Raw genomic sequence first — 24602 nt, 5'->3', positions numbered from 1 at the left:
ATTTGAGTTTTAAGCATTCCTATACATGAACACAATTCATTTATATTTATTTTGACCATGTATCAAATATAGTTTATGGATATGGATATGTTTATCCGTTTTAATGTAATTGAGATGAGAAATCTCCTTCTCCAGGAAACCCTGCGAACAATAAAAGCAGCTCAAATTTACAGACACATAGGACAGCAAAAATAAATTTGATGACTACAATAAAGCGTTTCTATGGTCAAAGTAGATAAAAACACTGGCACTCACTAAAAAGGGGAACAATACAAATACAACAATGAGGAGTCAGCAGTTCCCATAGGCTGGCTATTAGGCAGAGATCAACAAAATTTCATCCCAAACCCTGTTACTGCCATGGGGACAGTGAGGAAAAATAAATTCTGGGACCACAGACTACACAGACGTCCATATCTGTGACCATGTAAACATATATGACAACTTAATCAACTAAACTATTACACCTACTTGTGTATTGTAGTGTAGTTGTACATTTATGAATGTTTTTAAAGGCGTACTCCAGTAATTGAATATTGCACTAATGTAAAACCGGGGGACTCAGATTTTCTCACCAAACACTGGACCCTACACTTCCCATAATGCAACTCAAAAGCATCTGTTTGTTACACTGTGTTCTTTTATTTTATTTATTTATCTTGTTATTTACTTAAGAAGTCGGACGCTGGAGCAGGGATTGACCATGTTCCAGTGCAACAGGTCAGAAACTTCTAACTGATGTTGCTTGCTTATTTTTGTTGTTGTCCGCAACATCAGTTAATAAAAAGCCTTCATGCAGTACTTTGCACATATGAACACTGTCGCAACATGAGACAACATGAGATAATGAGACACAAATGAGACAGAAGTGCTAATAAACAGCATATTATTACAGCTTTCACTTCTGTTGATACATAGAGTGGCCATCTTGGATTTTGAGATTGGAGTTGGTGAAGTTCTTCCACTATTTCAAGTTGGAAATCCAACTTTTGAGCTCAAATAGAATGCACCATTAGACTCTCTCTACCTGGTAAATACCCTTATCTTTTTAAATATATTCCCTGTTTATAAAACAGGTTTTCTTTTGTGAATTTGTTCTCTTGGAGCCCAAGATGAGATGATCCTGATGACATCATCAAGGTTATTTTCTCAGACTTGATAAAGCTCCTCCAGAGCCACAGAAGACATTTAACAACTGCTCACCGACCTAACCATGACTTATAAAAATGAGCTTTATGTTTAAAATCAGTGGACTCCCCCTTTAAAGTTGGTATTTTTACCTTCATCTCTAATTTCATCATATCTATTGCACACATAAACAGTGGTGGAGCTACTTTGCCACATCCAGTTAGAGAAGACTACAGAACAAATCAGACTTTATACAATTATCTCCAATGTTTCCTCTTTCAAGAACCTAGTTATAAGTTTGTAAGTAGCTCTTTTTTGTAAGAAATACTGTAACTGAGTCATATCAATATCAATTTTATCTTATTTTATGCTACAGGGACACTGAGGTCATGTTCTATATATGTTTTTTTTTTTTTCTGGGAATTTGGGCATTTTAGCAAGCCAGTAAGAGTTCCAGTCTATAAAAGGTTTTTCAAAAAAAAAAAAAAAAAAAATCAAGCCATAGACAGATTTTGTACAGACAGATTTATGGTCAGATATACAGTTTTTAAGATTTATATTTAAAGACTTATATTTAAAGACATTATTTCTGCATAATAAATGCATTCCCGATGGTGTGTTCAAACAGCACTCACAGCTCCATGTTGGTGATTAATATTCAGAGAATAAATAAAATATCAAAAAATAAAACGGGGAAGGGCTTCAAATGGTTTGAAATAAAGGTTCATCAGAAATTTGCAATTTTACACCATATAAAAAAATAACATCATTTGAAATTAGAGTTAATTGCAGCGTATTGATCAGTTTTACTGTTGTGTTTACAAACATTACTGATGCCAATAAACATTGAGCAGCAATAGAAAAGTTGGATACAGCAGTTTATTCAAAATGACTCTATATCAAAAGCTGTCATTAGCAGGTTCTAATCCTGTGTTTTCAGATTTTATACTGTGCCTTTAAATTGCCAAAGTTTAATTATACTACCATCTACCCTTCTTGACCCGTGTGTAATCCGGATGCTGGTCCAAGGTACAGTGTGGGAAAAATTCTCCCGGCGGCCTGCTGGCGGCGTTGTTGACTGTGAAGTGCAGCACAGACGCCATCTTGAGGACACACCGAACGGCGTTGGTGGTGACTGACAACAATCTCAGGCGCATCATGATGGAATTACTCACTTACAAGTGAAACGGCATCACATCGGTCTTGGGTTGTAGACGTTACGGGGGAAGCAGAGGAGCTGGCCGGCGAATGTTCACCGCTTCGGGTTGTTTTTTTTTTTTTAAGAGAGAGGCTGCGCTGTAGTCTGATGGCCGGCTAACTGCTCTCTGGACTCCACCGCGGCCTGCTCGGGAGGAGGAAGGGTGGTGACGGCGCAAAATGCTCTACCGCTGACTCCCAACAAGACAGTTATCCTACCCAGAGACTCGCTGCGAGTTGGACGACGAGCACGATGCACTTATAGATTTTTTTTAACGCTCTTAACTTTCCGGTTTTTTGTTGTCTGTAGAGGCTCTGAACGACAGTAAGCGCCGTCTTGCGTACCCCGAATTCCCAGCCTGAGACATGTCATCCAACTGCACCAGCGCAGCGCCTGTCAGCGCTAGCAAAACCAAGACGAAAAAGAAGCATTTTATAGGACAGAAAGTGAAATTATTCCGTGCAAGCGAGCCCATTCTCAGCGTTTTAATGTGGGGTGTCAACCATACGGTAAATACATCTTAAGTGTCTTGTTGTCGCTGGCGTGCAGTTTGTTTATATGCTGCTGTTTTGATTTAGCTAGCCTGCTAGCTTTTTATCCAACTACCCTCGTCTGTCAAGGCAGCTTTGATGCTTTCTGTCGCCATGTAATTTGTCTATTTCGTGGATATTCGCCAAGTATTTAGTAGTGTGCTTGGACAGAAATTTGCTGGCTGACTCAGTGCTGAGGTAGCACCATTCATACAGTTTGCAGTGAACTGCTGCTGCCATGGTAGTTAGCCGCGGTTTGCTGTGCCTGAAGCGTGCGTTTTGCAGGGATTTAAAGTGCATCCGTTTAACACTCTGCAGCTTTGGCACGATTATCAGAAAATTTGCATGTTTATGGCTGGTTGTGAAGTCCTACTTAAAGCTCAGCGTCAATGGTCATAAATCACGGACAGCGAAGTGTTTAGGAGCAAAGTCATAATCTGCGGCTGCTGTAGTGCAGGCATGGAGTGGGAGGGGTGTGACAGGCAGCCGGAGCAGCAGGTTACACAGATTTTCGGCTCCAAAGCTGCAGACTATTGTTTTAACAAACCTGCTTAGGGCTATCGTTTGCAGCTCCTGTGCTCGCTGCCTGCATCCGGTTGCTGCAGTTCATTCCGTCACATCAATTCCCTATAAATAGAGCAGAAAATATATCACATTCACTTTTGGCTGAGGCTGCCTAATGCTATGAAAAGCAGAGTGAAGGGCAGATTTGACACTCAGTGATTGATGGAACAGGTTAGCAGTTTTGTTTTGCCTAATGTGCAATACAACTTCAGCTGTCACCCAAAGTTTGATAGATGCGTGAAAAGCTGCCTCTCAGGTGTGGCAGAAAACTATGTGCAGGGCTGAAACAGTTGAACGAAACGAAAGAGCACTTGGTATTTGCATAGTGGCGTATTCCTTATGGTACATCAGTGTATGATCAGCACTGTGGAGGACAGATAAGTTAACAATATTTGGGTGGTAAACTGACTCCTCTTCATCTTGACTTGCTGTTGGAAAATCACCATACTCACACAAACAAACCAATCAAACCTGACAGCAACTGGTATTTGCTCATAGATGGTGAATTTCAAAAACTGCTGACAGTGAAAGCAGCCACAGTAGATTTCACACAGTGACTCTGGAAATTTGTGTGTGTGTCTGTACCAAACCATGCTGATTCCTGCAAGACATAAGCACTACAAACCCCTGCTAGCCTGTTAAATGAAATGACGTGGTGAATAAAATGCAAACAACCGAGGAATTAATGAAGCAGCTAATGATATGGTTATCACTGCAGCATCTCCAGCATTCAGTGGGTGAACTTTGGCAATGGGTGTGTGGGTGCTGTACACAGGCCTGGTGATTTGAGGTGTGGGTGGGAAGCTGATTCAAGACATCAAACAGACTTCTCATCAAAGCACTCTTCTTCCAGTCAGAAACTGTATGCATTTTTAATAGTGCCCTAGCTGTGATGCTGGGGGACCTCCACAAAGTGTCACTTGTGTTTAGGTGATGTTCTACCTGTTTTATGCTTAATCCTCCATAAACCAATCTGAGATTTTTTTTAATGTAATGTCAATAAAGTATTGCCCATTCAGATTCATCAGAACATGAAGTTAAGGGAGTCTTTTTATTTTACTGCACTTCTCTTTTAGTTGGACCATTTAGCATTATTAAATTACCCTTTTACAACTACACACTGTGTCTAGTGTTTTTAAAAGACACCATGTGTTCACATAATAAAGTTAAAAACACAATAGCTGCATTTTTTAACCTAAAACTCAAAAGCTCTCTTTTGGATCAATTTAATATAGGTCATATAATTAATATTGGCAACAAAAACAAACATGTGAAATGAGATATTTTCTTGTCTGTGGCCACAAATAAGACATTTTTGTTGTTAGTTGTTGTTTGTCATATTATGAGCCTGGGAGTAAAAGCTTGGAATCAAATGATGACCAAAAAAATATAGTTGCTTCACTGAAATTAAATACTGCTCCAAGCCGCCATTGCACTGGTATAACAGCATATTTCCATGACAGTAACACTGTTTGTCTGTTTGTTATTTTGATGTATTTCCTCAAAGGCAGTTCGACTCTGTGTCCCTGGTGACAGAGGTATCTCTTCGATCTTTCCCCCTACTTTCCCCTGAATGGCTGTGAACTTGATTATGTACAAGGAGATTTTTCTGAAGTGCATCAGTGCGAGCTTTTGCTCTGGACATATTTCAACAGATAAGATCAGTGTCTGGGGGCTTAGCAGCAGTAGTGAGAAAAACTGTCAGCATGTTTCCAGGTCTCAAAGTTAATGATTGGTGCTGGTAAACACTTGAATTGTGTAACAAGTAGTTACAGCTCTGATCTGTTTGAAATCCTTAACATGAACCTTTCTCAATTTGATTGACGTTTAGAGCAGAGTTTGTTAAAGCATTTTTGCATTTTCAATTTGTGCCCATATTGAAAAGTCAATATTTCTGCTTTGATTTCGCATCATTCCTAAAAAATTGTACCATCTGTTGTTGTATATATCAACTGTTTCCTCTGTTCTTCAGGTTCTTGTCTGATCTCTCTCTCTCTCTCTCTTGTTCTCACCTCTCTTCTTCAGATTAACGAGTTAAGTAATGTGCCTGTACCAGTAATGCTGATGCCAGATGACTTTAAAGCCTACAGTAAGATCAAAGTGGACAACCACCTATTTAACAAGTAGGTACATCACAGCTTATACACTGTCAGTGCAAGCTGTTAAAGACGCAATCTGTAATCCAAGTGTAAACAAAAAGGTCACCCTACCACCAGACTTCAGAACACCTGCTGTCACTCCCAAAATGACTGACAGGTTTTTTTTTTCTTCTTAAAGTGAAGATGCTCCTGTTGTATATGTGATAATATTCACTCACACTGAGCACTTTGTTAGGAACACCTGTATGCTTGCTTTTAGATGCAGTTTCTGAAACAGCTAATCTCCTGGGATTATCATGTACAACAGTCTCTAGAGTTTAATCAGAATGTTGTGAAAAACAAAAAAATATCCAGTGCGCAGCACATTTGCAGATGGAAATCCTACCGTAACTCAGATAACCACTCTTAACAACTGTGGTGAGCAGAAAAGCATCTCAGACTGCACAACATGTCTTGAGTTAGATGGGATATAACAGTAGAAGACAACATCAGATTTTACTCCTGTCAGCCAAGATCTGACATGTGAGGCTGCAGTGAGCACAGGCTCACCAAAACTGGACAGTTAAGACTGGAAAAAAACGTAATAATTAATCAGTATTTCTGCTGAGGCAGCAGTTGGAAAGGTCAGACTTCGGTGTCAACAGCCTGAATCCATGGTCCTAACCTGCTTTGTGTCAATAGTCCAGGGTGGTGATGGTGGTGTTAACTGAATCCAGAAGAACACATTTGGGAAGTGGTAGAATGGGAGATTGGCAGCATGAATGAGCAGCTGACAAATGTGCAGAAATGATGAAGATATTACTGCAGGGTCAGGTTGTAGTCACACACAGGTTGTGGTCAAAGCTCTCCTGAGCACATAATTGAGCAGCTTTGCAATTCAAATAATCCTCATTGCAAAGTAACAGTAAAGGACTGAAACAGGATGATGGGTTTTTTTTTTAAACCTGTAAAATTCTGAATAGTAGAGGTATGTGTCATTAATATGCTATTTGTCCATCATATCCCATTTAGCTTCAACTTGAGAGTCCTGTTGGTCATGATTTGAAGACAGTTAATGTTGCAGTTTGTTTTTGTCTCTTTGGTGCATATGATGCTTTAAATTGCTTTAAAAAGATCAAAGTGATAACCCCAAGACCAATTTTAACACTGTTATATCCAATTAATTTTGTCCAAGTAAAGAGAAACTGTGACCACAAACAAACAGCCAGAAAAGGCCACAAGTAACACAACACAAATTAAAAAGAACGCATTGGTTTTTGAATTAAACCCAGGCTGAAAAAAACAACAGAATTTCCCTCTATTCTGGCGTCCACAATCACACTTTCAGTGTAAAGGCTAGATCTGCAGACAAAGTCACCCCGACACTTTGACTTTTTTTCGAAATTAAATTCAAATCAAAATTGAAGTTTTTGCCAATGTGGTTTGGTTTGCTGTTAGTTTCTTTCTTTGTGATCATACATTTCTTAATGGCAAGCTATCTACTGCTAGGAATATTAATAATTCTCCTTCAGGACCAAAACCTCTCGCCACAAAAACAGCTTCTTCCTGTCTGCTATCAGCCTTATCAATAAGGCTAGAGAGCCCCACTGTCACTGATCCCCCTGATCCCCAATTGCACCAATCACCAGCACAAATTCCTTGTATGTGGAAACATACTTGGCAATAAAACCGATTCTGATTCTGATTACAAGATGTCCACAATAGAAAGATTCAAAATTAAGCATACATGTATGTTTACTTGGGACTTGGAAAATGAGCTGATGTGTAGCTGTAAATGCCAGTTTTTATTGTTCGTGCATGATCCGAACAGAAGCAGAAATACAGCCAGCAATTATTCATCTTCCTTGTTTGTACTAATGAGCCTGTGTGGTGCTGACTGTGTGACTCTGTCTCTCCCCTTTCAGAGAAAACCTGCCTAGTCGCTTTAAGTTCAAAGAGTACTGTCCCATGGTGTTCAGAAACCTGAGGGAGAGGTTCTGCATCGATGACCAGGACTACCAGGTGAGACAGTTGTAGCTAAGAGATACAACAAACTTTAACAAATGAACTCTTGGGGAGTTTGACATTTTTACTTCAAAGTGAGAATGTGTCTGGATGTCTTTTCTTCGGCAGAACTCGCTGACGAGGAGCGCCCCACTCAACAGTGACTCCCAGGGTCGCTTTGGCAACCGCTTCCTGTCTAGCTACGACCACCGCTTTGTAATCAAAACTGTGTCCAGTGAGGACATTGCTGAGATGCACAACATCCTAAAGAAATATCACCAGGTAGGAGCCCTCACACCACCACAATGGACTGTCAGAGCCAGACAGATCAAACACCAGAGTGTTTTTGACTCAGTACTTCAGTATCTGTAATGTGGTTACATGTTGAGAATGAGTGTAGTGCAGGTGCTTTCGTATCCAAACGTTCACTGTTAATATAAATAGCTCAGGAGATACATTAGGAAATTTGGGAGCAACAGCCTGTGCAAATTATTAAAAATCAGTTTATTTTATTTGAATCTAACCTCACAAATGCAAATGGTGCATCGCTGCAGAAATGATATCAGTGTAGAGCAGGGTTACAGCCAGTTGAAATCAGTATTCATTACTGTATATTTGATTCCTCACTCCCACACTTCCTGTTGCTCTTCTCCCCTGATTGTCTCCAGTTTATAGTGGAGTGTCATGGCAACACGCTGCTCCCTCAGTTCCTGGGCATGTACAGGCTAACAGTGGACGGGGTGGAGACCTACATGGTGGTGACCCGAAATGTATTCAGCCATCGCCTCACTGTACATCGCAAATATGACCTGAAGGTATGGTTTGTAGGTTACCCTTACATGTGTGATATGTGACTATTAGAATATGATGTTTTAAAGGATTCAAGAAGTATTGAGTTAAAAAAAAACAAATACTTTAGTCATTGTGAGTAAATGTTTGAAAACACTAACACGTGTTGACAGCACAGTGATCTTCCCCTAGGATCAAACAATCACACACTCAGAAGTGAATACGACAGACACAAGCTTCAATCACACACATGTGAATCCCTCATTACACTGATAACCACCCGATAAATGAACTGTGTCAAAGTAATAATGTACATGCATCTCGATTTGCTTAAGCAGAATATGTTCATGTTTATTTCTTTTTCTGTTTTATATGACTATAAAGTTAACATTGAAATTTTTGAGTTCTGTTCAGAAATAAACAATTTGAACTTTAACTGTGAAAGTGGGAAAATCAATAAATGAATTAATGATAAAAACAGTCTTAAGTTGTAATGAATAGTTGCAGCCCTAATTCAGTTTAAAATGAGTCAAAAGGGCATTCGAGCACTGAAATTTTAAGTAAAGTTATTATCATTATTTTTATGTTATAAATTAAATTATTTACTTTATTGCTTAAATACCTAATTAACTTGTACATTGCTGTGATTATGGACCATGTCAGCAGTTTAAAAATGCTGCTTTGTGGGTAATGCAGGCAGAAGGTTTGAAGGACTACTTTTTTAAAGGAAATTCACTGACATTTCTATCCTGAATTCAGTTAATTAAAAGGATATAGGATATATTTTAGATGTTTTACAGTTCTCACGTGTAATTGAAGCTTCAGATTGTGGCGTTCACTTGTCTGTTTGTGTGATTGTTTGATGTTGAGGAAGATCTGTGAGGTTAATATGCCATATTCTCGTTTTGCCTACTGATACATCAGGATTACCTGCTTTGTGTTTCACAACTGTTTCATCATTTATGCATTATATTCTGTATGTACTAGTGGCTTGAGATAAACAGGGAGTGAATGGTGAATTAAATTTCTAGTCTGACTGACTCAGTCAGCTGTAAATAGTGACTTTAAATAGGGAAACATTTACTGGAGATTATAAATACAGCTCGTCAGTAAAAATTAAAATATTAGATATAAATAAAAATATAGAATAAGAATTTTATGGTTCCACAGTGCACAGTTTCCAGCAGCTAGCAGCTGTGAACGCAGTATACAGACATGCACATGCATGCTTCTTTACTCTACAAGAAAATCCTTCATAGGACAGGCCTTTCTTCCTGCCAAGTATTCTCTGGAGAAAACATTCTTAGCTTTCTAACATTGACAGTTAAAAAAGACGCCATAGATAAGGTGGTAATATGCTAACAATCCCACTGATGTGTCTGTAGCTGCTTTCAATTAATTCTATTTTTATTCCCATTTTCCCTTGTTTTTAGGGTTCTACGGTCTCAAGGGAAGCCAGTGACAAGGAGAAGGTACGTTTTATTTCTGTGCAGTAACGGCTGCTGACGTGATGGAACAAAAATAAAACCCTTAGCTGACCCCAGAGGCAAGCTTGTCAAATGACAGCTAAATCGAGTAGTTATAAGCAAGCAGATGTATTTTAGCAGGAACCTTTGTGCTGCACTTTTGCTGTCAGTGTGTAAAGCTCTGGTTTTAGACAGTTATTCACTGAGTTATTGCAGTGTGACTTCTGCCACTCGATCGGACCAGGAAACAATAAAAGACCATTGGTTTTGACCTTTATTTCTATGTATTTGCTATAAAGTGACAATTATGAACTATAATACCAGTTAGCATTGTCTGTATCTATTAATCCTCCTGAAATATTACAACTATCTCTAATTATCCACATTACTAAATAAAACCAATTTTAAATATGGATAACTTTTGTTAGACATGAAACATTTGATACCATGATACTGTCTCTCTCTTCAGGCTAAAGAACTCCCCACTTTCAAAGACAACGACTTCCTGAATGAAGGTCAGAAGCTACAGATAGGAGATGACAACAAGAAGTACTTTTTAGAGAAGCTAAAACGGGACGTAGAGGTGAGAAATACAGTTTTTTCACATTTTGTTATGTTGCAGTTTCATGCTAAAATTGAAAAAAGAAAACACTCAATAGCCCATAGTGACAAAGTGAAAACATAATCTTACAAATTTTTGCAAATGCATTAAAAAGAAAAAAAACTGAAAATCACATTGACATAAGTAGTCAGACACTTTACTATGAGACTTAAAATTTAGCTCAGGTGCCTCCAATTCTCCTGATCATCTTTGAGATGTTTGTACGCCTTGATTGGAGTCGTGATTTTGAAAGGCACACTGACACTGACGGAGTCCGAATTATTCCGGTGAAGGAAATGCCTGCAGAGCTCAGACCACAGATCTGGGGAAGGCTACAAAAACATTTCTGCTGCACTGAAGGTTCCCAAGAGCACAGTGGCCTCCATCATTCTTACATGGAAGACGTCTGGAAACAACAAAGAAGAGGTGACCAAGAACCTGATCTGGTCCCTCTAGATGAGCTCCAGAGATCCTGTGTGGAGATGGAAAAACTTCCAGATTGATAAGGGAAAACATTTTTTGTGATTTTAGCATAAGGCTGCAACAAAACAAATGTGAAGAATTGAAGGGGTCTGAATACTTTCTGAATGCACTGTATATCCACGTTTTCATCTGGTCTGATGTATAACTGAGCAACCTTATAGCATAGTTTTACTTCATTTAGTTATAGTTATTTTTTAAGTCAAATAACAGGACTCCTCTGAGTATCTGCTAGTCTATACACTCTTAGAATTAGATTAATTCAAAATAACATTTAAAAAGTTAAAAAGTTTTCTAGCTTCAGTTGAATTTTTAAAAGGGGTCTCAAAATGTAAATTATCAAAAAAGTATCATCTTCGTAAGGGCCAGTGCCAAACCCCCGAAACAATTAATTCTGACAAAATTAATTATCACACTTGGAAGGCTTTTATTTGAATTTTTGTTTTGTGTGATATCATACTAACCATTAGCATAGAGTTTAAAGAGATCATTGCATTATTAAAACGTTAATTTGACTACATATGCAATATTGTTTAGTATACTGACCATGAAAGATTGAGGATGATACGTAACTGAAACCCAAGTTGCAGATGTGCAAACAAAGCATTGGACTGAATGTTTTCTTTGCATGTGTATGTCAGTTCCTGGCCACCCTGAAGATCATGGACTACAGTCTCCTGGTGGGCATCCATGATGTGGAGCGGGCAGAACAGGAAGAGATGGACGTGGAGGGTGTGGGAGAAGAGGAGGAGTACGAGAACGATGGGATGAGCGGAGGTGTGCTCACCGGCTCCTTCGGCACGCCTCCAGACAGCCCAGGAAACCCTCTCAACTGTGGAGGATTCTTCGGCCCCGGGGAATTCGACCCCTCTGTGGACGTTTACGCAATCAAGAGCCACGACAGTGAGCGTTGTCTTTGTCATCCATCTGACAAAGTGACCATAGCTGTAGCTTTATATTACAGGCAGATGATAAGATGACCAGGCTGTGGAGGAAAGTTGGTGTATTATTGTTTTTTCCTTGTTTGTTTATTACTACATTTCCCTAAAAATCCAGGCATTTTAACAGCCAGTTACAGCAAACTATTCTCCATTACAATAAAACTTGGTCTTCTTTATTGGCGGAGTTAAGTGTCCTCAAAACTAATGAGTGGAACAGTCAAATCTGCATGCACCAAATAATAGTACCAGAAATGTGCCTCATACTAAAGCAAAGAAACAGTAGCAATGCAGCTTTTGTTGCTGTATTTTTAATTGAAAGTTTAACCTTGTAATGTGTTGTTTTTGTGCTTAGGTGCTGTGAAGAAAGAGGTATACTTCATGGCTATCATTGACATCCTCACGCACTATGATGCTAAGAAAAAAGCTGCACATGCTGCCAAAACTGTGAAACACGGGGTGAGTGTAAAGACCACTTAAGGAGTCATTCATTTACAGCTACACATAAAAAAGGCAGAATTGTATGAAGCTAATACTAAAAAATGATAATAATATAAGAAATTGTGCAATAATACATAAATAAAGAATATATATATATATATATATATATATATATATGAAACATTCTGATACGATAAGCATGTGAATACATGAAGTAAAATACACGTTAAAATTTCCATAACATTTCTGTAAATTTTTAAAACTCAGCGTATTATTATAAAGTGCTATTTTATCACTATCTTTTCAGTTTCATTAGATTTATTTTTTATTTTAAAATGGCCTTTTTCATAAGTGTATTTAGTTCATAAAGTCACTTTAAATTACAATTTTTACTTCACCAGTCAGCCAATCACATGTACCCTCACATGTCAGCATGCTAATTAGAGCCAGTTAGCTTGAACAAACAGAGACTCTGTATATTTCTGCTCTTCGGAGAGTAACTCTGAATTAAGGAGCTTACTGCTGCTGCTAACATAGGCTCTTAACTTTAATGCTGAATAATAAATACTGACATGCAACTCAACCCAGCTAGTTAGCTGGCTGGATAGGTAGCATGTGTAACATTGTTAAGCCAAATAAAAGGAGAAGCCAATTATTTTTATTTACAGCAGCAATTTTTAGTTGGTTAAATGAGAGAAACTGGGGGCAGGTGATGAACTGAAATGAAAATTTGTATAGGAGGAAAAATTAGTTTAGTTATTAAATTATGTTAATATATATATTTTTTTTAATATATATATTTATACATTTTAGATTTATGTGGTATGTAATGATTCCATAATGTTTTAATATTGAACACTTTGGTGCTCCATAGCAGATGCTATAGTGGTTTTTAAGTCCTGCTAGAAAAAGTCATTAATCATTGGAAATTGACCATAAATGGATCATCCTTGATTTTATGTTTCATAACATTATAAACGGAATAGATGGATTTTGGACTACTGGATTGACAAAACCAGAAAAGAAACTGTTATATGTGATTGATTAGTAGGACTTGGTGTTACAAAACCTGATGTTTCTGCACTGACTTGAATGGGGTTGTTTTTGGAGCTGACCACTAGATGATGTTGTTATCAGTGTTGTCAGTGTTGTAATGAAATGATATTTTATGACCATAGTGAAAGTTAAATTGTAAAAAGAATCACCAGATTAATCTAATGAAAATAATAGTTAGCTGTCGGCCTAAATATAACAAAACAACTAGGATTTTCAACCTGTGTCAGGTCCTAGGGTGCATTTTAGTTTATGGAACACCAAAATAATTTAAATCAAAAGTATTTATGTTCTTACATTGTGTGTGTTGTTCCATATAATCTTATATTTTCCCTCTTTTGCTGTTTCTCAGGCAGGGGCCGAGATCTCGACAGTGAACCCAGAGCAGTACTCCAAACGATTCTACGAGTTCATGTCAAACATCTTATCATAGACTCATCACCCATCTCCCAGTCCAGCCAGTCACTTCCCGTCATAGATCTGTCAAATGCCATGCACTTATTTCTCCTCTCTCTCACTTCAGTGTAGGTTCATCTCCCCCTCTGCCTCTCTACTCCCTTAAAAAGAACTGACCAGTATCCTCCCACAGTCAGGACCAGTCTGGCAGGAGGGATGCACTGAGCCTGTTACATTCTCCCACAGAAACACACCACCACCACCACCACCTCCACCACCTCCGCCTCCCCGGTTCTCTCATCCTCTGCAAGGAAAACTTAAGAAGCCCCTCACTGAATTTGGAACAACATCCCGACCTATTTTTATTTATTTGCTCCCCAGTCATCAGCCATCTTGTTACTCCTCACGCCAGCACGGAAACTGTCTCACTAATGCCTTGAACGAGTGTGTCAGCTTCAGCGGTTAACAGTCCGTTAGTAAAGTCTCTTCGGTTTCTGTTCATGTTGTTGTTGTTCTTATGATTTCAATTAGAAACACACACACACACACACAGATGTAAACAACACACACTCGCACAGATGCAGAACGGTCAGATTGCATGACAAACTCTTTGACAGTTGCCATCAGGCTTCTCTCTCAGCAACAAAAAAAGGACTGCTGATAAATTGGAATGACAGGGGATAAACACATTAATATATAATGGTGTATTAAGTAAATGAATGCAATATCAAAAATGCATGGCTGATGTGTACATGAGACTCCACCAGTAAGTTGAAACATCAAACCACTGAAAATTAGCATCTGAGTGTTATGACTAAAACAAAAAAAAAAGAAAAAAAAATTGGTGTTTGAATGTTACGTTGCCATATTGTTTTTGAATATTTTTGAAATTTTAACCGTGAGCTTGGTGGAGGTTGGTCTAAGAGAAGAAAAATTGACATTACAAGGGGAATTCTGCAGCAAATACTTGTTTTATTACCATGAGGATCATTTTTATATCTTGTTTACATTAATGTAGCAATTTTGTGTTTGTATACAGTATTGTTTTGTTACCAACAGACATTAGAAAAAAGGTTACTTGAAAATGATTCATTGCATATTAAAGGGAGTTTTATCTTGTTTTTGTTGTTTGGCTGTGCTTATTCCTTCCTTTTGCTGCTAACGAATATTCATTATTTGTTCAAGTTCAAGTCTGAATATTTTGGGACTATGTTTGAAGCCTCAGCTTGGTGGTGTTTTTTTTTTTTGGATGCTACAGAATAAGTAAAATGTGAAAACACATTCTTGACTTTGGGAATTGTAATTTGACAAAACAAAAATCTTTAGATCACATGATAACAACTATGCTGTTTCCATGACAACTGAGAAAGCATTGCCCACTCAACAAGACCATGAGATGCAGCTGAAAGCACCAGACCTTGAGTCAAGTTTTCTCCTTCAAAACATCTCAAAAGATTTAAAGAATCAGCATTTCATGAAGGATCATCAAGTTCTTGGCAGGTCACATTAAAGGAGTGCCCCAGTGAGTTAGCTTTGCACTTTGATAGGATTTATGGATTCAAGAGTCTTTTTACGAGATTTTAAAGACTAGTTAAAACTTAAGGAGCAGGGGCCCAACTAACCTGAATTTCAGTGCCTTTTATGCGTCAAACTAAAAACATTGCTGGATCCTACACTTCCCATAATGCATCTCAGTAGGATATTTTTGTAAGACTCTTGCTGCCCAGTAAACTCCCGTGTCTACCAAACTCAATGAAACGTTTTTTGCCAGGGGGATTTTGAAAAATGTTCGACGTCTCAACCTGAGATAACTTTAAAGATATCATCAGGGTTCATTTTTTTTATAGACTTTAGGAAGCTCTCCCAACCTGTAGGCCAGGGCCCACTGGTGGGCTGCGAAGGTATTGCAAGTGGGCCAACAAAGAATTTGGAAAAACAGTGCAATTTTGGTGATAAGATGTAATTAAATATAAAAAATAAAATATAAACAATGTTTTTAAACATTAAAATTTGCTGAAAAACTCTGGACCACATTGTCCACTTGTTTGCCCTCTCAGTCTGACTGCGCATTAAAAGACTGGAGTATCATATGGATAGCTGATCTCTCTCCTTAAAGCAATATTGAGCTTCCTCTGCTTTCAGGCGAGTCCTGAATATTCAATTGTTTTAAAAGAGGAAAAGAGCCCTAACAAGCCATGTCGTTACAGGGTCACATGTGGGCTGCCAAAATGGTTTTTTTCAAATGGGCCATGAGTCAGAAAAGACCGGGAACCACTGCACTATACAACTTTTTTTTTTAAAAAAACAGGCTGAGCGGTACTACTCTTGAATAGCAAACAAAACTGTGTAAAATTGTTGAATTACTTGTTGTTGAATACATCTAATACTTACGTTTCATTTTGCACATAATATCATTGAGATACAAAGAGATGTTATTCACAAAGTATGTGGTTTACCTTACTAATCTTGGATGACAGGGGGCATTTGAAATCACTGGCCTGTGTCCCAGCAAAATTAGTGAGAAAAAAAACTTTAAAAGCTTTTTGATCACCTGTGTCAGTTGTAACCACAACCCTGACATTAGGAATGGCCCCTAAGGATTCTCTGTGACAAAATGTCTCAGACCATAGCATACATAGTTTAAAAGACAACTGAATGCCTCTGCAGTGAGTCATTAGTCTGGTGCCACTAACTGCCATCATATTCTTTTCATTTCTTTTGTATATTAAATTCAGTTAGCAAGTTAGACACCTTGCTTTGGTGCAGACAGAAGTCGAAAGTCGAAAGAAAAGAAATAACAAAGAAGCTCTTCACATGCCATGAATGGAGTTCACTGTTTAAACCTAAGTTTATTGGACAATATCAATAAGAAAAAAGTACAAGCATTCTTTATTATTTTTTATACAAAACGTTGGTGAAGTGTGGGGAGAAACAGAAGTTCTAGTCCATCCTGGCCTTCAGGGTTCGTGTGGTGATCTTGTCTTTCTCACTGACAAAGAGAAGAAGAGGCTGTCAATCACTGCAAACCTGTCATTCCACTTCACCCTAACCTCTGTCTATTGTGCTTGTCATTACTGTACTTACATGACATGTACAACGACTCCCATGCCAGACACTGCATCCCTGTCAACTGCATTCAACATCGCCTGGGAGATAGTCTCAAACAGATCCTCTGGTTCCTGCGTGATCAAACACATTTTTCAAATAAAGTCATGAAATGTAACAAATTTTAACAGCAGAACAACTGTGGCCAGAATGGCTTAAAACCTAGGTGCATCTCACACAATGCACAAGAAAAGCAGTGACTTCAACAAGTAGCCTCTTTGACTCAAATGGCATAATCAGACAAAAGATATCTGGACAGTTACTACCTGTTGTTGACTGTAAAAACAATCTGAACTAACCTTGTAACTCTACCACAAAACTTAATTGACATTTTTCCACATACAGGAATTAATACACATTTCCCTATGGGGATAAATAAAATATTTCTTATCTTATTTTTATTTCATTTAAATACACAAGAACATACACCTAAAGCTCCTCATTAGCATGAAAGACACTTCAAACACATTATGTACAAAATTAGGGTAATACTCATTCACACATATATTGACTGTTACTAACTGTTGTTTAGCATTCACCAATCAACGTGCAGGTGACTTCCTACTTCACACACTACTTACCATATCTGGCTCCCACAAAGACTCACACATGCCGTACATCTGCTCTGAGCAGGTGCCGCTCACAACAAAGTCTTCTGTGACCATGGGGCAGCCAATCAAATCCAGGGAACAGATGAATGGCTCAAAAGTTTTGGGATCTAGTCCTGCAATCACGGGCTCGATGTAGTACGGCCCAAACCTAATGAGAGGATCACACATTAACCGCACTGTTGTTTACCTTCCGTTAGAATAGAAGTGGACAGATATAAATTGAGTTCAGCTGACTCACCTCCTTTCATACAACAGGTTTGACACCATGCTCATGAAGGTCTTGGGCTTGATCTGGCGACCCTCCTTCAGCTCATACAGGTTCAGTCTAAATTTAAGCCTCTGGGCTCTACACACAACGCAAAGACATGCAGTTACCACCTGTGTTATCAGAGAGAAGCTACCTATTCATCAGACCCAATACAGTCTACATTGGATATTACTGTAACTATCAATAAAGTCTACTACTATTAAACTTCTGTTGCTTTCTGAGACAAGCACGATGTAATGAATATAGGCTCCAGGCTTTTTCTAAATAAGTGTTTGTTGGTAACAGAATTTAAGAACTGTAAGTTGTCAGTCATTTAATAGCACTTCAAACAAAACTTGTCATTATGGCCTGGAGCTGAAAGAACTGCTCTGTCACACTGATAAATTGACACTCACACTGTCTGAACATCAGTAGCCAGTCCAGCCAGCCCAATGTGCAGCCTATCTCCCATGGGGAAGATCTTCTGGAAATCTGTGGTGACCATCTGAGCCTGAATGCCAAATCTCCGGTCCGCTGCTATCGCCACACAGTTCTTCCCTCGCATGGCCATGACGGCCCCTCCATTGTAGGACATAATAGACTGATGAAGATGAAAAGGAGAGAGGTATGGCAGTCAGTACTAAATCGATTAATAGATCAACTGATTTGCATTTCCATTTTTTTTTTTTATATCTTATTGGCCAAACAGCTGGCTGGCTGACTGAGAAAAGAACAGACATATTCACTGATAAAAGAAATAATTATAATTCTGCGAAGCATAAAACACCTCAACAGCAGGACTGGGCTGCATGTAAAAAAAATACAATAAATATGGGTATAACATTTAAGTAATACAAAGATTGTTTGACCACAAAATAACATAATGCATGAAATATGTTTATTACATCAAACAGTTGAAAGCAAAAGAACATTTTTAAATTATTTCCATCCTACTTGCGTAAACGTGCAGCAGTTATTTAAAAATAACGCCAACTGTAATAAGAAGTCTTGGTATGGCATATGAATAATGGACCTTAATTTTCACACGTTAAGTGTTCAGATTGTAGATATGCTAGTTTGCTGCTGACAGTAGCTAATAAACTTAAGCTAATCAAGCTGTCAGCGTCTAATCAGACCTTGGCTGATGTGGACACAAAGTCAAATACAGTTTAATAACAACCTTTTTTTTCGGTTAGCCCCAATTATAAAACTAAAATGTCCTGAAAGTGAATCGAGAAAGATGTTCAATGCAACGTTAGCTCATGGACGTAAGGACTTAGCTTTGTGGCTATCGCCGGTTAATGTTAAATCTTACTCCTCTGTGTTGTTGGCTAACACATTACAAAAATAAAGTTACCAACGGAAATCATGCTAACTTGTAAAATCTAGCGTTAAATCCGTGTCCAGAGAATTTTATCTAACTTAAGGGAGCATGCTAAAGATATGTATGAGCTAACAACATTAGCCTAGCCGAGCTGCTGTAACTGTTAGCCTTATTAATTTATTTTTAAACCATTCTACATAACAAACTGTAAACTTAGGATCATATGTATAGCGATCTTACCATTGTGACGGTGTTGTGGTATATTTCAAGTAGCTAGAACCTTCAAACTCCACTTCTTCCCAGCGAGTATCAACCACTGTTAGCTTTCCGACAGTGACTACACGATTTAGAAACACAGAAATTAGACTAACTTGATTCTATTACGTCATCGTTTGCACAAAAGTAATTGGCTGGATGAACGTTCGTCGGAGCAAAGCGCTACTGTCATTGGAGGATATGGGCAGGGTTGAACTGTGCATGCACAGCTTGGTTGAGGCGTGTTAAAGTGAAATTAAAAGCGGAGGTGTCTTGAAAGTCTTGCTGTCATTACCAAGTCCAATCCTACGCAGAGCCTCACCGGGTTAGGTACACAAACCAATGGTTTTCTACCGGTTTACGTCTCTGCTGTTGTTCTGCTAACCGAATAATAATAAATGCCAATGCCAAAGAAGCACTGAAACACTGAAGTTCTGAGACAGCATTAAAACTTATTGGATTTGTATAAATATTAAGCTAAAACGGGCAACCACCTTGTCGTATTTACCCAACTGCAACCATTATTTAATAAACAAGTTACAATGAATTCTGACCAACTAAAGTCTTGTGTATTGATAAATAGATTACCTAAATTTGTTTGCGCCTCTGATGGGTAAGGTCTTTGACTAATATCACTGCTCTTTTGTTAAAAATTGTGCAAGATGAGCTCTGGAGATGTTCCATTGATTATGAGGGTGTTGATGTGAATATTTAGCCAAGCTTATGCTTATATAGCACTTTTCTAGTCTTATTGACCAAAGCGCTTTACAATGTGAGCCACATTCACCCATTCACACACAGCACTTGAGTGCTTCTACCATTCATACACACTCATACACTGATGGAACAGCCATCAGAGGCAATTTGGGCTTCAATGCTCTGCCCAAGGACACTTCAACATGCAGACTGGAGGAGCCGGGGATTGAACCACTGACCTTCTGATAAGTGAACGACCCGCTCTACCTCCTAAGCCACAGCCGCCAGAAAATGCTTTAAGATTTTGTTTATAGAGCACAATTGGAATGATTGAGTGACGACACAGGTTTGTTTTAAAAAGAGAAAAACAAATGATGGAGCTCTGGAAATATATTTTTATTCCGGTTGCTACTCACAGGAGTACACTAACTAACAAAACATATATTACAAAAAACCTTCAGAGGTAAAAGCAGGTCCTATTATACTGTAAAAACAAAAAAATAAAATACTGTACAGAGTTCAGATTATATGAACCTTAAAAGGGTACTGGTTTACTAGATTATAACTGGAACTGATGAGCCATAATAAACCGCTTGCATTTGTCTGAAATATAAATTATGTTCCCATTGTGGAATATTCTTAATGACCACCATACCATGCATCTGTCTGGCTCATTAGAGATACAGATAAATGAATGGAGGTCATACTCTTGCCAAGTGTTTTCAATCAGTTCATGCACTGTGTGATAAATGTGTTGTGTCTTCATCTCTTCATAAAGTTGTCCAAGGAGGCTGGTGTCCTCTGAATGGAGTGGATATTCCTCTTCACTCTGTCTTCTAAGGAAGAGCTGGCAGCACTCTCCAACTTCATGTTACTGCAACAGAGAAAGGTGTATTGTTATTGTAGCTGGAAATTAAACATGCAAGAAAGATTAAAAGGCAGGTAAACATTATAAGTGCATTTAAAACAGAACAGGACACATGAGTCCAGAAATGCTACACCTTCACGTTGCACATAAACTTACTGGATGAAGCCAGCGTGGCGGTCATGCTTGACATTTTGTTCCCGCTGCCTTTCCTGCTCGTCTTGCCTTTTGTATCTCTTCACATTATTCTCCCTGTCCTCCTCCCTCTGCTTGGCCCCGTCCATCATCTCCTGCCTCTTTCGCTCCAGGTCTTCTGCAGAGAGCTTCCTACGTTGGACAGAAAAAGCAGAGAAAAATTACTGGAACTGATTCAGTGAGAGCTGTATTTAAGAGCATTGCTCTAACAGATTACTATTCAAACAGCATTCTCTGATTACCTTCCCCCAGATAACACAGTCAGAAAAGTGCCAATTAACACATGGAGCAACTTTTGTTGCAGTGGCATTTTGTACATTTCTAAAACTAAAACTATGACTACCCTACCAGAATTTCTACAGCATTTTGAGACCGTTTGCATGTGTCACACATGCTCATACACTTTAAATCTACTTGTATGTACAGCTTTTAAACCAATAAGCTGTGACAGCGCAAAATATTCATATAACATGGTAGTAACATTACAGAGAGAGTTTGAGATTGAAGATTGGTAATATGAATGTCATAACTCAATATGCATCTATCTTATTTAGGATTTGAACTGTAGCTGTTCATTTGGCATGATCAATGACTGTACAATTTCTGAAGTGCTGTTAACTCGTACTTAGATATGTGGTTCCTTTGCCTGTGGTAACGCTCTCTCGGTGGGCTGGAAGCTCTGGGCTCGACCTTCCTGTCACTTCTGTGTGAGGAAGAGGAGGAAGAGTGATTGTCCCTGTAGTTCCTGTGAGGTGATCTGGAGCGGCTCCTCTCACGGCGCCCTGAGTGATTGGAGGGAGCTGAGAACTGGTGATGTCTGCCAGCAGGGAGCTGAGATGATAAAAATAAATAGAAGGATTTAAACAGGTACTGGTCCAGTGAGAAATGAATCATTCAAATGACAGATTACATCTTTTCTCCTTACTGACCTGTAGGCCGTAGCCTGGATGATGATGGGAACGAGACTTGTCTATTGAGGAGTCGTCTCGTGAATGTGACCTAAAAACAGACCAAAGGCTTTGATTAGTTTACGTAACTGAACTGCTAGATTGAAAATCCTCTATAACAGTCTAAATTCCGTTATAGAAAACATGGTCTTTTACCATATATGTCATATGCTTTGCTGTTTGAGCAATCACATATTGTATGTTCCAGTTATTTTTTAAACTATCCCCTTACATACCTGTGATTTTTCTCATCTTCCTCATCTGAGCTTGAACTTGAACTCCTTCTCTTGTGCTTCTTCTCCTTCTTCCTCTCTTTGTCTCCCTTCTTCTCCTTTTTTTCCTTCTTCCTCTTCTTTTTCTTTTCTTTCTTGTCGAGATTCTGGCGCAGCTGTGAGAGAACCAAAGGATCTTTTACCATAGAATGCAAATACATGACAAGCCCCCGTTCCCCATATCTTACCACCTTTCACACAACTGCAATGTCTTGTGTTAATAAAGTTAGTGAAACATTGCTGAAAAATGCTAAGAAGGCCAATATATGTAAATACATTTAAAAAAATCCAAAATAACATTTGTCAGATGCCATCAAAGATCAATACAACTACAAATGACAACATTAAAATATATTTTACTTTAATTCACATCAAAATAGGAATTTTACCATTTCTTTGATCTTCTTCATCTTCACTGGATTAGTCAAGACTTCCCTCTTCTTTTCTTCCTCACGTTTCCTGAAGAACACAAACTAAATATTTAGATAATTTGCCACAATGACACATCATTTAAGTACAAATTACACAAACCTAACCTGATTTCAAAGAGGGGGTCTTCCCTGATCTTAGCAGCCATGTCGAGGTTGGAGGCTGGGGTGGTGGGATTGAAGATCGACCCAGGCAGGAGGCCAGTCTCAGATGATGGACCGCTCTCTGGCTCCTCGTATTGGTCGGTAATCTGCTTGTCAATGGGACGTCCAAGCAGATATTCATCTCTGGACACCTGACCAGCAGGGCCCTGGTACATCCAGTCCAGGCGATCATCCTTCTTTCTGTCATCATACCAAAAATACAGCATGACATAGATTCTACGTTTTTGTCTTGACCACCAAAACATCATTCTTGGTAAAATGAGAGAGAACTAACTTGATGGCACCAGTGTCCTCTGCATATCTGGTCATTTCTTCTCGGGCTCGTTCCTCTTTCAGCTCCTTCTGGAGCTCCTCGATCTTTTTGCGTTCAGCTTCATATTTCTGTTCAGCTTTCCAAACACGCTCAATATTTTTCATAGTCTGGGGATGCCAGCTCTTTTTCAGGTTCTGGGAGAAGACAAGGTAAAAAATCTTGTTACTTATTAGTGTATTAGCGAAAACTATCGGGCGCTACCTTTCATGTGCAAAAATAATTAGTTATCAGGGCAGATTTTAAGGAATGAATGTTTCCTTACCTATTGGCAACAATGATAGGGTCCAATAATAATAATAATAATAATAATAATAATAATAATAATAATAATAATAATCATAGTAGTAGTAGTAGAAATAGAAGTAATAGTTGTAGTAGTAGTAGTTGTAGTCTACAAGGAATTGATAACATCTTCAGGTGTATCGTGCATATTAAGATGAATACGTCAAAAGAAATATTCTCACAACTAAATCTCCGTCAGTTAAGCTAACATTAAGATAATGTAAACTAACCTTGCTTGTCTGTTTACGTTAGTAGTAGCTATTAAAACAACTACTCAACTAGGATGAGAGCAAAGTTAAAGTAAGTATTGGTGAACTGGACTTATAACTTATAACAATTCCAAAATGGTATTAAATCGTGTTGTAACGGCTGAGTAGTAACCAATAATCAAACAAAAATCTTTAAATTCCCATAATCTGAACGTAGTTTGTTCGTATCATTCTTTACATATCGGAGAAAGCGGCTATTGTGGATGAGATAGCTCAGACTTACCAAATCGCCACCCCCCATCTTGAAAAATTCGTCGTTTCAGTCCACCAAGAAATGATACTGGACAAATTTGTCCTTTAAAGATAACAACGAAAGTTTAAAGCTAGCTGGAAAATGGAGCCACTGAGGCTTTAGTGTGATGTGCTAAGTACTTCCTGTTTTGTGTAATTCACGTTCCGGTTCCAGCACATGGTGCCTTCGAGTGCCCGGCGTAAACTCCGACATTACAGACATCCATAAACAGTCAACGATATGACTCAACATGACTTCGTACTGGTTTTGGTTACAGTTACCTGTGTTGGAGAGCAGTGAAGTACACGTAATTAAACTAGTAGTTTAACTAAAATTTTCAGTAGCTTGCTGATAGTTAAACTACATTAAAATACGTGAAAGTTAAATGACTTTTTGTGTAGTTAACTACTGAAACTACAAAAACGTTTGTGCCATTTTTATTGTGCCATTTAATTTTTATTTTACCACTGCTTCTGTAATTGAAGCCACCTTATACGTGTGAGAAAGCCAAGGGCAGTGATTTTCAGTGATGCTCAGTGCACACACAGTGACACCATCATCATGGATAAACTATATTTTTGATTTATGTATGACCTGTCAACAAATAGGCACTTTTTGTAATAAGTTCAACTGAATGGCATTTTTTTCTTGGCATGTTATTTTTTGTATTATATATATATATATATATATACTGTTATATTTTCATATCACATGTACATTTTCATTCATC

General features: G+C 38.3%; 3 protein-coding genes across 3 annotated transcripts; 1 reads left to right on the top strand and 2 right to left on the bottom strand.

Annotated features, from left to right (window-relative positions):
- Positions 1-2222: 2222 nt before the first annotated feature.
- On the top strand, positions 2223-14785 carry LOC139636277 (phosphatidylinositol 5-phosphate 4-kinase type-2 beta). Its single transcript, XM_071504179.1, has 10 exons — positions 2223-2835; positions 5446-5543; positions 7424-7520; positions 7632-7784; positions 8171-8317; positions 9725-9763; positions 10227-10340; positions 11480-11741; positions 12132-12235; positions 13623-14785. The coding sequence occupies exons 1-10, from the start codon at positions 2692-2694 to the stop codon at positions 13701-13703; spliced, it is 1239 nt and encodes a 412-aa protein (XP_071360280.1). The 5' UTR covers positions 2223-2691; the 3' UTR covers positions 13704-14785.
- Positions 14786-16490: 1705 nt separating this feature from the next.
- psmb3 (proteasome 20S subunit beta 3) lies at positions 16491-19335 on the bottom strand. The gene is made up of 6 exons (XM_071504180.1): positions 19194-19335; positions 18046-18230; positions 17621-17728; positions 17353-17530; positions 16751-16845; positions 16491-16655 (listed from the first exon to the last, which is right to left on the bottom strand). Exons 1-6 carry the CDS (start codon positions 19194-19196, stop codon positions 16607-16609), a joined length of 618 nt encoding a protein of 205 aa, XP_071360281.1. The 5' UTR covers positions 19197-19335; the 3' UTR covers positions 16491-16606.
- A 944-nt stretch (positions 19336-20279) lies between these two features.
- cwc25 (CWC25 spliceosome associated protein homolog) lies at positions 20280-24023 on the bottom strand. The gene is made up of 9 exons (XM_071505220.1): positions 23864-24023; positions 23051-23223; positions 22720-22956; positions 22573-22642; positions 22148-22299; positions 21894-21963; positions 21590-21795; positions 20929-21096; positions 20280-20778 (listed from the first exon to the last, which is right to left on the bottom strand). The coding sequence occupies exons 1-9, from the start codon at positions 23879-23881 to the stop codon at positions 20667-20669; spliced, it is 1206 nt and encodes a 401-aa protein (XP_071361321.1). The 5' UTR covers positions 23882-24023; the 3' UTR covers positions 20280-20666.
- Positions 24024-24602: the final 579 nt, after the last annotated feature.

The sequence above is a fragment of the Trachinotus anak genome, unplaced genomic scaffold (genome assembly GCF_046630095.1).
Source record: "Trachinotus anak isolate AG129_WGS33_773 ecotype Australia unplaced genomic scaffold, CSIRO_AGI_Tana_v1 ptg000019l, whole genome shotgun sequence".
NCBI lineage: Eukaryota > Metazoa > Chordata > Actinopteri > Carangiformes > Carangidae > Trachinotus > Trachinotus anak.
Note: the sequence above shows the minus strand (reverse complement) of the source record. Positions and strands in the feature narration are given on the sequence as shown.